At 36.7% G+C, this 17500-nt stretch overlaps 1 protein-coding gene across 10 annotated transcripts in view; it reads right to left on the bottom strand.

Moving 5' to 3' along the window:
* FOXP2 (forkhead box P2) overlaps positions 1-17500 on the bottom strand; it is a 418517-nt gene that overhangs the window by 48304 nt on the left and 352713 nt on the right. For 5 of the 10 annotated variants that reach the window (XM_062609588.1, XM_062609591.1, XM_062609589.1 and 2 more), the window contains 5 exons: positions 14551-14688; positions 13172-13369; positions 11515-11674; positions 5006-5219; positions 3358-3462 (listed from right to left, as the gene is read on the bottom strand). In XM_062609588.1, the coding sequence (XP_062465572.1) occupies positions 3358-3462; positions 5006-5219; positions 11515-11674; positions 13172-13369; positions 14551-14688 (815 nt within the window). Of the gene's footprint in view, positions 1-3357; positions 3463-5005; positions 5220-11514; positions 11675-13171; positions 13370-13519; positions 13571-14550; positions 14689-17500 lie in introns of all 10 variants that reach the window. The other 5 variants (XM_062609597.1, XM_062609592.1, XM_062609593.1 and 2 more) reach the window with 5 other exon arrangements.

The raw sequence follows: 17500 nt of genomic DNA, 5'->3' as shown, positions 1-17500 counted from the left end.
TAGACTTTTAAACGTGCTCTCCTGCCCCAGAAATAAACACAAGCTGCTGGAAAGCTGGCTTATCTTCTCTAGCATGAGGCTTTTTTTCCCCTTGTCTCTATAGATGAAAACATGACCTGTCTTTGTAGTGTAGCTTGTGTTATGTTTGCTGGCATCTGCTGCATGCAGGTTAAAGAACACTTGTCTGCTGGCTGGAATGTTTTATTGTAAACCTTTCAGTTTAAGCTCTAAAAGTCAAATCCTTCTTACTCAAACTGACTTAGAACCAATGGAATGATAATTAATTTTGCAGACAAAATACACTGAAGTTTTGTCATACGTTATTGCGTTCTGAATTTAAAAAGCCATCATGAAGAACTACTATTAAACACTTTGCATGATCTACTGGGTCCCTCACTTAGAGACCAGCAAAATGGTTAGCTTCTGTCAACACCTGTTTCACAGCAAATTTCTGAATTTTCCTAAGCATTTTTGGCACTCTTCTAATTGTTTCAGTGCCTGGCATTTTCTTTAGATCTTGTCATCTTCTTTCTAGTAATGTCATGACTTTTACTAATCTGTTTTTGCATTTTGAAGTTTTTCTTAAGCCAAAAGCTGTTGTTTTTACTGAACAGTCAAAACTGATCCTGCATGCACGAGCAACTGTAATCTAACACAATTTTGCCAAGATAGAAAATTGCTCCATAAAATATAAACTGTGGGTTTGTGTCTAGAATTGAAGGCTATCAAAGGAAAGATACAGGATTAGGTTCTTCTATATGTACAAAAATATATTATAGAGAAGATTGGCTATACTTTCTTGAAACTAATGCATAATGTTTCCAAATAAGAATCTAATACACAGCACTGAATTGTGTAACTTCTTTAGCTACTCAGAGTACCTCAAAAGAATTCTAGCTAATTAGAGTGTTCTCAAATTATCTTAAAAATGAAAACAATTCAAACTGGATAAACAAAAATGAAGCTGAAAATGGCTTTTGGGACTTTAAGTCATTTATTGAAAGTTATTTGTCACTTCATCCTAAATCCTTTCCATTAGTAGGAAAGTGAATCAAAGCTGGTGTTTTCTGTCTTAATCCTCCTCGTCAGATGCTCTGCACAGTATCTCTTTTTTTCTTGTTTTTAATCAAGCCACTAGGTAAACCATTCTCTGAGCAAGAGGAGTTGGAGTTCACTTCATAAACCAGAAACCCTTCAAAGTTGCCATAAGCATATTACAGAAATACACAGAACTAGACTGTGGTAGTGTACCTTATTAATATTTCATTTTGGTACAATATACTTGCATTAACTCTCTTAACACAGGTATCACATTGTTTCAAGTCAGAGAACCTAAAACATCATAACAAAGATTAAACTAAAAGCAAAGCCTTGAAAACTACAGCCATTAGTCCTGTCATCCCCTATAAAGTTAATGGGTTGGAAAAATGGTCAATCTTTGGACTAAAATTTGGTATTTAATTGAAAGAAAATGTTTTTTAATTGTAATGGGGATTTTGCATTAGCGTGAACATGAAAAGGTACTAAAGAATCTAATGCAAGGTTATGTATTGATTTCCATCTCAACGCTAGTGTAAAAGGAAGGAATATATCTATTTCATAAACAACTTCGCCCATTCAGCACCATGATTTCTTATTTGTTTCTAGGGCACAGAAGACGGAATTGAACAAAAAGAAGGAATAATAAAATATTCTTGGACATTGTTTTGCTAGCGTACAGGACAAAAGCCATGACACTGCTGTAAACCCTGACTGACGCTATGCCAGAATTATCAAGATGTTATATGTCACTTTCACATTTTCCACGGTTATTTGATTCAGGAAAGCAAGAGCATCTGTAAACCTAGCACTACACTGCCTTAATCAAAATGGTTTTAGTGATTGTGGATTATAACAAGAGACCTGACATAATGGATGTGCAAAGTCTGCCCACAGAATTAGCATCACTATAGCCTAGACTGATGGACTTATTTAGAAAATGTAGTTTTTCTTGAAAAGGAGAATGCTTAAGTTAAATGAATTTAAATTCTTCATATTAATAATACTTAGGACACTACGTTGAACTGAGAGATTTCATTTTCCTTTTAATACAAACTTATGCAAATAAGGTTGTTTTAAATCCTATACAGTTTTCTCCAATAATAAGCCATTATTTTGACATTCCACTTCATGCACTAATAAACAAAAACTCCATCAGGAGTGATACCTACCTAAGATTTGCAAGTCAGTATAAGTTACTTCATTTAAAATTGAAAGACAGCAGGAAAGATGGAGAATGCATTGCAAATACTTTATGAAAAGTATTGCTATAATCCTATTATAAAAGTTATTGTGATATTGCATACTTATGGTCTCCTGTTAAGGTGCTTCTGTTACATACCCTGTAGTCTACCATTTGTAAACACATCTTTTTGATGTTTCTGCCAACATCCTGGCAACAAAGCAGTGCAATTTCAAATGAGCTAATTAACTTAATTGTTGATGAAGCATGAAACAGTTCATTCACCCTGTTAGCTGCACCATGACAACATAAGAGTCTCAGCCCCTGAAGTTACTCATCTATATAAGCCTATCTGTAGCTTTCCATTAAGATCTATTGCATGCCAAAATGAGTATGGCTCTTCTAACAAAGCCCAGTCTGTAACGTACATAGGTAGAAAATCAGTGCTGTTGTTGAAAATTCAGATGCGCACAGGAATACTAGTAACTACTTCAAAAATAAAAATGGGAAAAATGCAGAAACCCATTGCAGTCTGAAGCTGCAGATGAAAAGCAAAAGCTGTGTCACTTAATTTTCTAAATGCTCTGATATAGACTACAGCTGGCAAAAGCAAATACTAAAAGGGAAAACTTTTGACGTAACTGTTCAGTCCTGAAAGATGCAAACCCACCTGTTCACAGTGGGTTTCTTTCTGTGTATCTTGTGCACATACAAGAGTAAAAGCAAAAATAAATTAGCAAGTGAGAGCTAAATGGCCCTGCTTAGTCCATTGTTCTTTTTTATTTATACTATGCACATTAATTCCCACTATACACAAACTGCCAGAAATTAAAATGCGCTTTTTCATACCCATACTATTCAATATACAATCTAAAGCATCTCTTCAAATTTTCTGAGGCTCCATTTCAGTAAAGGGTAATAAGAGGATTAAACACTGTGCTATTGAAAGGCCTGCAAAAGTGTTCGACATGAAAGAAAGGATAATGATTTGACCCTCTGCTGATAGCCTCGATTACCCAGTTGCTTGGAATACACAAAAAAAATCTCTGACATGATTTACAGTAAAACTTTGTTTGCCATCTTTCTCTTTCCCTCACCTTAAACAACCCTGTACCAATGAATAAAATTCCACCTACTTTAAAAATTGTCCAAAATCTTCACAAACGCTTTCACAGCCAGGCCATTTGCAAACTCCATGACCATAGAGAGTATGGGAGGCCCCAGTTTCCTCATGTGACGAGCTGTAGCAAAAGAGTAAGGCACCAGATTCATCTCAAAAGCCATAATCGTTGGAGGCTGCTAGCGCCTGTCAGGTTACGATCAGTGACAAACAGGTCAAAACAGGTCAATTTAGCTCAGAGCAGTCAGAAAAATTTAATCGTTCAATTGAATAGTTCAACTGCCAAGGCTAGATGATGTTCCAATTAGAGAAGAAATAGAGCCAAAGATGACTGTTAATAAAGGAAGAAAAAATGACTGTATAATACCATGTGCTAATTCTGCCATATGACCTTGGTGTAACATTTACCTATAAATAAAAAATATACTCAGAAGTAATCAATTATGAGAATACTGAAGACAGTCAGAATTTATAAATATTGGGAATGTTACTACATAATATTTGAATTTTCTGCTTAAGTATGTGAAAAAGTAAATTTGTTTCTATTAATAAATATTTTTGTTCACAAGTGTTGCTTCCACAGCTACTTGGCTTCATAAAAAAAAACCAAATGTATTCTGTGTCTTCTTCTGAAACCTCCTCAATAGTTTCATTCACATATAGTTATCAAAGACATTCAGGGGATTGCCCCATGGAGGTGGGTGTCAGCTACACATCGTGAAGCAAAGAACCATTCTCTGAGATATAATCACAAAAGTAATACTAACTGAAAATACTACAACAAGTGTATTAAGGGAAGAACCAGCTTTAAAAAAAACCCAACAAAATAATGATAAAAAAACATTCTCATAGTCACATGAGAACTGGAGACACTTAAATTATAGTATCTTATTGTAAGCATTAAAATAATTAAATGGAATATTTATTTTAAAATACAATTATTTCCAATTTAGGTTATGTAGATACAAATTAAATTTCATCTTACATTGAGATCACCTACATCTGACTATGCTCTACTGTGTACTGTGTACCTTTGTATGTATTTAATCCCTTACTTGAAAATGAGGACTAGTGAAGAATATCTATCAATGTGTCTGAGAAATTATTTTATTAACTGTGTTACTGTTGTGCATATAAGAAAATTCAGTGGTTTTCTTCACAAGAGACAAACAATGTAAGAACTGTTTTAATGTACTAATTTCTGAAGTGCTCTTTACATAAAATCTTTGCGCTGAATTATAGCCTTGACAACTAAGACAGATGAACATTTTCAATGAAACCAGCAGTGTGATTCAAGAATAAGGGCCAGACTGCCAGATGTGTTAACTCAAATATGAATGAAACTACATGCTTAGAGTAAGTGCCCACAAATCTGCATTTACACCTCTAAAACAGCACACTCTATTTTGGGCTTTCTCATTTTTAACAAAACTACCAAAAGTATATATGCTATAAAAAACAGGCAGGTAATTGTCATTGTGTCTGCAAAGTCAGACATTGCTACTGAAAATGATGCCCTATTGGTAAACAATTCTGAAAAATCATGTCTCCATGATCTCTTAAGTAACCTGTGTTATTTTGTGATTGGAAATAATGTGATTTCTGATGTTAAATGACAGCTTTACATCAAATTATAAGCACAGTTGAAATCTTGTCAGAATTACCTGTCTCGCCTTGCATTTAGAACTGAAGACTGTCCATTCACTATGGAATGATGAGTTATTGGTGGTGATGCTTTGGAAGTGGTGGAGGAGGTAGTAGAGGAGGAATTGTTAGTAGTGAGGTCTAGCCCTCCATGTTTAATGCCATTGTCTTCCATACTGTGAACTCCAGTCACTTCTTTCCATAACTGCTGAATCTCAGCAGGACTTAAGCCAGCTATAAAATGAAAGAAAGCCCCACTAATATAACAAAATAAAGAGTTTCATATAATGAGCTCAGTATTATTAATGGATTAATGCCAACAATAAAGCTGATGCTGGTTTTCCAGCACAATCAACATGCAGTAAAACATAAAGTCATTCTTCTTCTGTCAGAATCCAGGTAATCTAACTGTCTTCTCTTGTGTTATAAACAGTCCGTTAGAAATTACCAGTTTTAATAATATTATACTCCTGAAAACACTTCCCAAAGATCAAAGGGTGAAAGCTATAAAGAACTTGCAACTACTTATTGAAAGAAAAAAAACCCAACAACCCTAAATAGACTTCTGGTCAAGATTTTTTTTTGTCTGCTTAATTTCATTTCTTGACACAGAAATGTAAGTCAATGCATCCAGTCAACTGAAGTGTTATAATTCCTCATAATAAAACATGTAATGGAAAATATAAAAACATGTTACACTAAGGATACAAACACTGATATTCTCTTTAAACACTTAGGAAGAGCAGGGAGTGAGGGAAGAAGACTGGAGAGAGAAAAAAATCAGAAGACAACAAATCAATGAGATCTTAACAGGTTTACTATTTGAGCAGAACACATATGACTTTAATTAATGACACCCACATATTCATTAGTCCTGTTCAACGTTTATGAAAATTGTTTCATCTTAAAATGTGTCTCAAGAGGCAAAACCAAAGTGACTATTTGGAAGAACACACCCACAAACCCACTAGACACAGGTAACTGCTGAAGCTCTTTGGTACCATTCAGTGTCACCAGACAACTAGAAATCCAACAGAACTGGCCCATTTACAACTCTTTCCACACAGATGAAATTACACAGAGTGCAGACCATCAAATTTCTCCATGATTTTTTTTTTTTTCTGTCCAGACCCACTATGGAAAACAAACGGGAGGGTTTGGCTCGGAGAAAGGAGACTCTGTCTCACCAGTCTCCTGGGGTGATGGGCAGCCATACAAAATTTGAAAACCACCTCAAGCACCCCTGTATGTGCTATATGCACAGCACTCTTCTGGAGTCTAGCCACCAGATCTTTGCAGATAGAGCTTAAATTTGCTCTCCACTCCATTTGTAGCCTGGAAACTTGTACTTTCCAGGATTAATCCTAGGCCACAAATAGCAATGTCTCGTAGAATGTGTTCATACATATGTGTTAGGTTTACTTGGCTTGAGTTGAGCACATTGCACGAACTCACGGAAACTTCCATTACAATATGCTTCTGCCTGAACTAGAGACTCCCAAAACACAGGCAAGAGAAGAGCTGTGAGCATTCTCTTATCTTGCCACGAAATACACAACAACTGAGACAGGAAATTCAGATTTTGAAGGATGTGGAGTTCATCAAAACTATGTATTTTTTCTGTCACTGCCAGTCTTTATAAGTTTGACATCTCTCTTTTGAAGAATCCTAAATTAAATGTAGCAAAGAATGAGAAGCCCAGAGAGTTTCTTGTGAAAGATCTTGTTTCATGGCCAGGTTTTTCAGCCTGAAATTATTTGGTCCAGATTTTTATCTTAAAATCTAATTCGGTCTTCTGTATCTTGTCTCAACGAGTGAAATTAGGTAAGACATGCTCAAGGTATCTAGATTTGCTGGAATGCAAAACATTCAGAATGCTGGTGTGGTCTGAATTAAAATGCTGCTCTTTTTATTTTATGAAAGAGCTTAAATTTACTGCTCTTTAGAAAGAATTAAAATGCATCTATTCATTAAAAATTTTCATTGAAGATAGCTTTATTTGGTAAACAAGATGTATTAGAAAGATGCAAAGACTGTTTTTCACTGTTTGACAAATCTTTGTTAGATCATGTTTTACTCTGAAGACAGGAACTAGGAATACTAAAAAGCAGATTAAAAAAAGATTATGAAAAAGCACAGTAAGTTCCTTAATAGTTCTCATCAGCTGCCTCACAATGCCTCAGAAGTCTACTACATTATTAAAAAAAAAAGACTAGTAGTGATTTATAGAAATAATAATTTCTGGAGGTAGTGTGGAAACAAACTGTTTGGAAGGTATTTATTTTTAAAAGAATTATGAAAGAACCTCATTTTTAGACTACTATTTTGTGCCCTGCTCCCCTACCCTAAATGCAAACACCCATTGGCAAACTCAGTTAATAACCAAAAGATTGGAATTTAAGTCTTAAAACTGGAATTTATATTGTATTTGCACAGCAAAAAAGCTAGGTTTTAAGGAAGCAAGGAAAGAAGCCAGGCTCTAATTTACTGCATTAGAGAGACAGGCAACGGGAATGATGGTTATACTAGTTGTAATTGTTTAATGAAGGTAAGTAATTACTGCCATGTTCATGAGGTATGTTCCAGCAACTCTGCAAATAACCCATTTTAGCACAGTAAATAACAGTTACTCACAGATGTAATCACAAATCAAAATGAAAAGTAATGTATTCATTTAGGTGGCATGATATACACAGTGCATTATTTACTTCAGACTCTTCCCTTCCTCCTGCTACTGAACAAAATAAACTTAATTTTGTATTGAAAAGAAATAAAAGCCAAGACTAAACCCATCTGGTTGGATAAACAGAGGGCAAACATACCGTTCGGTCTCGCAGTGAGAAAACTTTAACTGGAGATCAACAAACTTTGGGCCCTGGGGGAGCTGAGTAAGAGCAACCCCACAAGGTGAGTGAAGGGCTGGGAGTGGATGGAGCAACGGCCCTTCGCTCGGGCATTGGTGTCTATGTGGTGGGCAGCCCCTGCCTCCGAGTGAAGCTATGGATGGAGCTGTGTCTCCTCGCTCGGCATTTTTTTTAAAACCAGACAGAAACTTCTCTCTGGGCTCAGGCTGGTTAATTTTATCACTTCTTCAGAGCACTCTGAAAGGCTGCCTTTTAGGATAAAAGGATTAAGGGCAGGCACTTAAAAAGTATAAAGTTAATAAGCAGATTTATAATTAATTGTAAATTCTGGCAATTTTGTAGTTTCTGTGTCTAAGAAAGTCTAACTCCCATTTTAAAAGAGACCTGTAAAATGGCTGACAGATATTTTACTGTGGATGTAAAGGCAGAGTAAGTTTTAAAGTTTCATAGGTCGTGCTAACGCTCAAAATACTCTCTACACACTAAATTAAAGGAGAAAGGCTCAGCACAGGGATCCAGAGAGGTATAAAAATTAGGGTCTATATTGAAAAGGGCATGTATTGTTTTGCTATGCAGTTTACCATCACCAAGAATTTCAGGATTTTGAGGTTAGTTTTATAACTTTTTTCACTACTATCTACTCTATTTTTATATTTGAATAGGTACTTAATGAAATCACTACTTATAAAATGCAGCCACGCATCTGTCTTTTATTTTCCTACATGGCCTGATCAAACCTTTGTTGTTTTTCTTTCCCTTGTTTGGTTTCTGTTGTCATTTACAGTCCTTCGCATTTAGCTAGCATCATTGCAGCATTACACGCAAGTAACTCACAGTAAGCCACTGGCTCTGGATATGGCATAGTAAAGATCTTGTCACAAAACAAATGCTAAAACACCTCTTGTATCTTACATGCTATATCTGGCTATCAAGAAAACATGGTAAAGATTCCTGTCCTTCAAAGGAAGTAACTATTTGAAGCTAACACTGTTTATAGACATGAACCTCACAGCTATACTTGGAAATTACGTCCCTTCATACTAACAAATGCCAACCCCATGCTCTCTTTTTCACTAACAATTTGTAGTTTAGAGGACTCTTTATGACCAGTAACTTATAAACATGAATAGCTCTGTGCGTCTCATCATTCTAGACATACATGTAATTCAGTAATCTAAATGGATGTATAAGAATGTGTTACACATATATAAATCTTTCCGTATAACCATATTATACATCTTGCAGCACAGTGGAAGGAGAAAAACATCCTTTTACCACATTCAGTCTATATTATCTTAAATAAATTCTGAAGGTCTTATTTAATACTGCCACAGAATATGTGTGTCATAAAATTAGCTAAATTTTATGAGAAAAAGAAAAGGAAGTTTGATCTTTTATGCACACCCCAATGAAGGGACACTATGTTATATCTAGTAAGTACTACTTACATTTGCAAATACCTGGATGTGTAAATCTAAGATATATGAGAAAGCCTCAACAGATCTGAAGCCTATTAATCTTCATTACGTTATTATGAATGTGACTGGGTGCTGTGCCTTCCTATGAAAGAAAATGTGCTGTAAGAGGAGCCCACAGAAAGAACTCCAGGACAGTCACAACCCTGGATTTACTCCTCTCTTTGGTTTGCTGGAAAGACTTTCCTGCTTATCCTCATCACTAACTTCACCTCTCCTGGCACAGGGTGAGTGGCCTTTCTGGAGATGCAGAGGGTTTTCCATGGGAAGCTGTCTTACAATTTTTAAGTTTGCACATCCACATCAGGGCTACGAAAAACTGAGGTCTTGTAACTTTACTCGTGTATCTAAAGGAACCCTAGGTACACACTAGATACTAGAGCTAGGAGAGAAAAATGGAAGAATTAAATACTTGCCTGGAATTCCATATAATTAAAAAAAACATATGGCAGAAGCAAACAAGAGATTAATATACCTTAAAAAAACACTCCAGATGTATTTTAACTGCAAAATTCTGAAGTTTTTTATTCCTTTAGTATCAACCTTTCTTTGTCATGACTTCAGTTACACTTAACTGAGTAGAAGAAAGCTCTTAAGAACTGTTTACTAGCTCTCCTAAAAATTTAATAAAAAAGGTATTGTTTTTTTCTATGATTTTCTACTAGAAGTGGATGAATGAGTGTTACATTAAACTAATGAATATCAATGCAATTGGGTAGGAGTGCTAAGGGAAATCTGTGGGGATTCCTTAACGTGAGAGAAAACCTGAGGAATTCCTCTTGCAACAGATGGCACAAGAGGAGGTTGCAGAAGGTAAAGCTGTTTGGAGGGAGGTTGTGCTTCAACTGCTTTTATTCCATTCTGGTCTGATGTGACTGTAGAAAAGGAACCCAGCTTTTAACAGTCTCATGTGTCAAAATTCATGCATCAGCTTGCTATTCTCAAATAACAGTACTGTGATAGCTTACTGAGGACTCTTTTTCACTGCAATTTTTGTAACTTTAGATATGATTGTGTCACAGCTTTTCCACAACCCACAATGTATGGAATTTACACACCTCTCTGGAATCTCTGCTTTCCAGGGACTGAGGTTTTTAGTGGATGAGTCTTTCTCATGCCTATTTTCTGTCTCTCTTTTTTTTTTTTGTGTCTACACTGTTGTCTATAGACTGTGTACTCTGCTTTTGCTCATCTGATTTCTGAAGCCTCAATTTCATAATAGTTATCTGGTGGAAGAACCAGATACATGCGTAAGGACCAATTAAGAGTAATGTTGCCTGTCATGAACACAGTCTAAACAATGCTCATTGCAGGACTGGAACGTCAGAGATCAGAGTATTGTGTAATTTTTCTGACAGACATTTAGCTCACCTCTCTATGGTAACATAAACGGAAACACATACCTCACAGGTTACAGAGTCCTTAAAATGGGAAGTCTCTGGCCTTATCTTAAAATGTAAGCAGCATTTCTCTCCAAGTGAATTTACTTTCCCAAAGTGCATGCCCTATTTTCTTTCAACAACGAATGTATTTGTATCAAGTAGCAGAGTTTGAGCCCATTTTCAGCACTGAGAGATCTTGATCAATGTGACTATAGGATTTGTTTCTTTAAAGCCTTTACTGTTGTCAGTCAGAATTCACTACTATTGGAATCACCAGCTTCAAAACTCCCATATTTTACATATTTAATACAAAGGAATGGCAAATAAAATCAATCCTAATGTTTAGCCTTAAATTCACATGTTATAAATTGAAGTTTCAAAGTGCTTTCCAATGCCAAACACTTTTTTTTAGAAAAAAAAAGGGAAAAAATAAAGGTTTGCAATGGCTTTAACATCACTGAGATATTTTATATCTGCCTATTTATCTTCAATATAATGTTTCTACTAAATCAGATTTCAGTAATTCCTCAGAGAAAAGCAATGGCGCTTGAATTGTGTCACTATTAGAAATTGTTTGCAGCACATACGGCTAATAATAAATATGCATCATATATCTAAGAAAAAACACTCAAAAGCTGTTTTTTTTCCATAAAAGTATGCTGTGAAATTTATCAGCCTTTGGTAATATGAGTAATAAAGTTCTAATAATATACAGTCATTACAGGAAGCTGCTGAAGTTTAGATGCAAATGGAATGGTCAAAGAACTTATGAATTAGAAATTACTCCAATCATGTATTACTGGAATACCTTGTGGCAGAGACTGGACAGGAAGAGCAGACTGGCCAGGTGGGATGGAAATGAGTCCCTGACGCTGAAGGTTCAGCAGATGTTGCTGCTGCTGAAGCTGTTGCATCTGGAGAAGCTGCTGCTGGAAGACAAGCTGCTGGGCTGCCAACTGCTGCTGCTGCTACAGAGAGAAGAGGGCGTGGGGGGGGGGAAATGCAGCAAAAAGTAAAGCATGCAGTGAAGGCTAGAATGGCAAAAACATAAAATCAACTCCTTTCCCTTTAATCTGAGTTATTAAGTAATAATGCTATTTGTAGAATATTCAGGCAGTGAAAGCGCTTGAATTTTTCTATTATATTCATTCCAGCTATTAGGTGTTAGGGAAAATAGCAAGACACATTTAATGACACGCTAAAGAAAAGGGTCAAGAGAAAGTATATAACAGCTGTTTCAAACAACAACAAAAAAAGCCCAGCTCATGGCAGATGATAACAAATTTATCTATGCTAAAAGTGTAATTCTTTATGGGAGCCTGTGATTTGAAGGCACTCTTATTTTTCCAATTGACTAAGTATGGTCTGCAGTGGCCCATGAATGTGGTCTCCAGTGATCTATTAGTAAACTGGGATGTACCCTTCATTTCACTTGCCTGTTAGCTCTCCCTCTTCTCTTGTTGGAATATATTAAAAGAAGTGTTACATTCAAGGCAACGAAGTGCCCTATTATGGAGCAAAAGTATAAGTTCCAGTTTTGTGAGGCATTTCAAGACAAACTGGAGGCTGCAAAGACACAGGAGGCTATGAGAAGGCAGTCACACTTCAGAGAAAGACAAGCTGCTGTGGAAGACCTTTCCTTTCTAGTTTGGGGAAAAGAGAAACTTCTGATGCGCTCACTGGAAAACAGACTGCATAATGGAGCAAGTCATGTGGATTGCCCACAGCCTCCGGAGAAATACAGGAGCAATTTCTATTCCGTAGTTGATGGCTGTCTGAAATTCTATTCACAAATCCAAACAGAAACAAAGCCTCAGGAGGTCACAACTGCTTCCTCGACGTTTGCATAATGGGCAGCTTGAAGACAACGTCTAGGATACCCGCTGATCAATTTAACTACTTCAACATGTTTTGTTTGTGTTATGTTTATATTTGATGCAGTTTGCTGACAAGTGCAAGCTAGGCCTGAGAAACCCACTTGTCAGGTTGATTTATGAGCACATCAAACTGTAACTTTCTACTCGCCACTTCAAACCTACAGTAGCAGTTCATTAATCAGGGGCCTGTGACTTTGAAATCTGTGCTCAATCGCTCTTTTTCAGCCATGGACTAAATTTGCATGCTTTCTGAGCTGTGCGACTGAGAAAAGTAAGGCTCCTTCCCCAACGCAGATTGCCTGTGAATACAAGATAATCAGTACGGTGTCCACCACACAGCTTGTTCTTTGCATGCTCAGATTCATTAATGAACATTAGGAGACAGCAGCACTAGACTGCTCAAATCCTATGTCTCAGAAAGGGGAGCAGGAGAATTATACTGGCACTGCTATTAAGCCTGGTAAAAACATATGAACAAATCTCTGATAGCTGCATCCTTGGTACAGGAGAAGATCTAAACTAGTCTTGTCTTTTCCACACCTCTGACAGCTCAGACTAGTATGCATCAGCAAGGGTCTTAGCTCCTACCTCTTTTGCTTGCTTTCCTGGATGCTGTTGCTGCTGCTGTTGCTGCTGCTGCTGCTGCTGCTGTTGCTGCTGCTGCTGCTGTTGTTGTTGCTGTTGTTGCTGTTGTTGTTGTTGTTGTTGCTGCTGCTGTTGCTGCTGCTGCAAAAGCTGAAGATGTAACTGCTCTTGCTGTTTCTTGTAAAACTCTTGTAGTTGTTGCTGAATAAACCATTTTGACTTTAATAAATAAAGGCAAAAGTTTCAAGTATTATAAATCTCCTAAACTCTTCTAGATTGGCATATGGTAGCGTAGCCATTAAGAATCACCTCATAATAAAAAATGTGATTTGAAGAGGCAGATCTACATACATTTTTTTCCAAGGCGGTTCTGAAATTTTCCAATGCAGATTCCAAAATATCCTAAACAGAAGGGTATAGAAAATCTGTATTCTAAAGGGAATGCAAGAGCCAAATTAACTCCTCAAATAACTATACCTAAGTTCCTCACATGTCCTATATAACCAATCAGAAACTGTACTCATCCACTTGCAAGAAACCTACAAGTCTCTAAGGCCAAACTAAACTGTCTGTTTCTTAGGGGAAAAAAGTAATTAATCTGTCAATCTATTTAGCGGGATGCTGGATTCACAACTGAAGGTGAACTGCCTGTAATAATCACGGTACTGGATATTAAAGTGTTTAAACATACAGTGATTGAGCTGTGACTATGACAAACAGACACATCATTTTCTGTATGACAATTAAGCACACACCCAAAAATCCACTCTGCGTTACACCTGAGGTACTGATCACTGACACTATCTTTATTGTATGAATAACAAGTTCATGGATTCTTCACTTAGCTGCCAGGTTTTGTGCTAAGGAAACAGTACCCTCCTCCTCCTTTTTAGCCCTATCTGGGACAATTTTTTTGGATGTAAGAAAACCCAAAAATAAAAACCCCAACTTTTCCCCATGATGAAACAAGCTGTTAAGTTCAAATTTCATAACCGCGTACCATTTATGTGACTAAAAGGAGCACTACAGTGTTTTGAATTTTAAAGCAACAATTATCTACAACTCTATTTGTACTTCCTTTGGCAAGTCTACAATTAAAATGTGCCTAAGCACTTGAAAATTTAAATATCAATTTGTTTGGCATTTGTAATGCATCTGCCACTGCTGCTGCTGTTTCTAATATAATATTCAATGTTTCAAAATCTCAATTTCACACTTCTGCAATTAATACAAAAAATTTAAAGACTGAGAAGTTTCACATTTATTTTCGTTCTTTTTGGTGCAATGAAGGATGAAATATTACAAAACAAGACCCATAAAATCTGGCTGACCCTTGCATGAATGCCCTGTGCTAACAGTCCAAAGCAGGTAACACACATTACCTGCTGCAACATAACTGCTTGCTGCTGTTGGAGAAGTGCTTGAAGCTGCTGTGGAGACAACACTTGCTGCTGGAGAATCTGCTGCATTTGCTGAGGGGTGATCACCTGGGGAGTCATCATGGCCACTGACACAGGCACCTGCACAGGGAAAGAAAGATATCATCATCAAACACATTTTAGTTCGCCTGCACTGCAGCTCTACATCTTCTTTATTTTGTACCAAAGATGGACCATTATTTTTTCCATAATATTTATCACTGCAAAGTTCCAGTTTCAGTCAGAATCTGTTATGTTAAGACCACAGTACTGTGGAACTCTATTTCCAGAGGCATCAGATTCGATCAGACTCAAGTTTTATGTTTCACATCTCTTATGTATTCCTGCAAGGAATTTAAGCACTGGCTAGTACAAATACGTATTTAAAAATAAATGATCACATGGCAGGGCTCTCAACACTTCATAATCAATCATCTTATCAAGTGTCATAATGTTACAAATAGAAAAATCTATTGAGACTGTTCCAAAAGATGTGATTAAAACAGACAGCAAAATAAGTATCTCAAAGCAGTAAATGTTTTCCACAATAAAGACACTTAGCCTAGAAAAATATTTGCAAAATACTTCACTTCAGTATAAGAAAACCTTTCTTGCGCGGCTAGTCTTTTTAGGAAGCCTGAGTTATACAGGAATAAAAATGCCACAGACGTATTGGAGTATAGAGCAAGGGCTGCCGCCTCAGTGACATGGTTTCTGCAGACAGAAACGTGATCTCAGTCACTCCGAACTGAAAACTGAAAGTTGGGAAACCTTGTCATAAGATTATTGATTTGTCCACTTAAGTCTACGAATGCATTTTTGTGTAGGTGCTGTTTTGGACGCAGCTTTATTTTGTGTCTGTCATACACTGAGATGAAGTGTCTACATATGCATAAACACCCACCTACACACATGCTCTCAGGAATATATATGTGAGTTGGAAAGACACAGCAAATACGTGTGGTTGTATATCTAGTCGCATGAAAGAGCCTGAAGTATGTGGCGAGCCTGCTGCAGCAGACACGCTGTGTGAAACCACTGCTCAGGCTAACCAGGACACAAACAGCTGTCAGCAGGCCAAGTCTTCCACCCATGAAAAAGCAGCCGCTCACTTGTCTAGCAAAATCCAAATGTTTTTTCTGTATATAATATCAAGCTGGCATATAAATACTGCTTTGTGAGATGTCTGTAGGACATTTCCAGTTTTCTGTAAATCAGCAACAATAACAATCATTAATAAAATAAATCGTGATCATGATCAAATCTTCAGAAGAAAAGCTTTTCTAACATTTCTATTACTTGAATCGATCCTGAAAGACTTTGAATAAACGTAACACTTAGAGGGAAAAAAAAAATGCAAGCCTGCTGAAGTTTACTTTTAGAAAAAATTACTTCATCTAATATTACACAGAATACCACTTTCCACACAATTCATCACAGCATAAATTATGGTCTTTATATCTTGACTAATTAGGAGTCTGAAAGTAGAAGTACCAGCCATTACTATAAAAGTCTGATAATCTTTTGCAAATGGTGAATGAAATTATAAATGAAATTCAAGAATAAAGGTTCTGAAGGTCATACTCTAAAACAGAAGTGGAAAAGACACACCAGACTTCCACTCAGAATCAGACACTACGGGGAGAAATTTTAACCTCAGCTATCACTGGACTCCTTCTACAGTCAACAGAATAAGGAAATCCCAAAGAAAATTTATCTGATCTGTTTTAGGCATCTGTTCTAGCATGGGACTAATCCCCCTCTGAATGTGCCTGGCTCTCTCCATTGACAGTAGGCTCACTTTGACTTGACACCTATTCTTTCATATGGTTAATGTTGGTTGTGACACTTCCTGACACCCAGAAGTTTTGTAGTATTGGAAACACCACTTCTCTGCAATATTGTTTTATTCTAAATCTATCCAGTCCTAAGGGCAGGACAAACAAGTTTTAACAACTTTGAGATGCATGAGCAAAGAGTAAAATCCACTGACTGGAGTCAGTGTTCAATTCCCTCTGAAGTCACTAAGAATTTCCTCTGTTTACCTGAGATCTAAACTTGTTGATCTTTCAACAATTTTGCTTCAGCAATGCTATTCTACTATCATCTGTCACACACATATGACAAGCCAGAAGGAAGGCAGGCACCTTCCTGATTAAACCATTACCTTTAACCTTTAAACCCTGCAAAAATTTCCCTAACAAACACATCACTTACATGCTTACCACTATCATATATAGCAAACAGTGAAGGTGGTGTACCCTTGTTACTCTGCTTCTCTTACCTTTATGTCACCTCTCTTTCCTGGCTCTCTTTCCTTTCAGACACACAGGTAACAATTCTGAGAGTGAAAATCAACATTACACTGTAAGTGGCACTGATTTATCCATGCTCTGCGCTAAAGACTCTACTCAGTAAGACTCATGCTGCCGCAAGAGTCCTCTGTTCCTCAGTCTGAAACACACATTCCCCTTCACCAGGCATATTTCTGTTAGCTTTTGCAGTATCTGCTCTGAATGTCCTTGACTCTGTACTTGCTCTTATATTTGGAGACACACCTACTGTGTGATAAACTCTAAGAGCTTTTCTTTCCAAATTTGCTTCTCCTGTATTTTTCAACAGTCACTTTCAACTGCATTAGCTGAAGTAAAGAGCCTAATAAACCTGTTTTTCAGGACAACTGACAAAAGCACGAAAAAAAACAGTCAAGATCATCAATAAAAATACACATTTATGTAGATAATACTGCCTTTAACAGAATTTTATGTGAGAATCCATACGCGCATCATACCTGGTATGTATTTTCATTCCCACAGATAAAGGACAAGGCATTTTGAAAACTGCTTGAATTTTAAATTAGCAAAAACGTATTTAAGCAAAGAGATTTCTCTAATTGTAATTAGGTAATATAAAT

The sequence above is a fragment of the Pezoporus occidentalis genome, unplaced genomic scaffold (assembly GCF_034315485.1).
Source record: "Pezoporus occidentalis ecotype Australia unplaced genomic scaffold, CSIRO_AGI_Poc_V1 ctg14, whole genome shotgun sequence".
Taxonomy (NCBI): Eukaryota; Metazoa; Chordata; class Aves; order Psittaciformes; family Psittacidae; genus Pezoporus; species Pezoporus occidentalis.
This window is presented reverse-complemented; position numbering and strand designations above follow the sequence as displayed.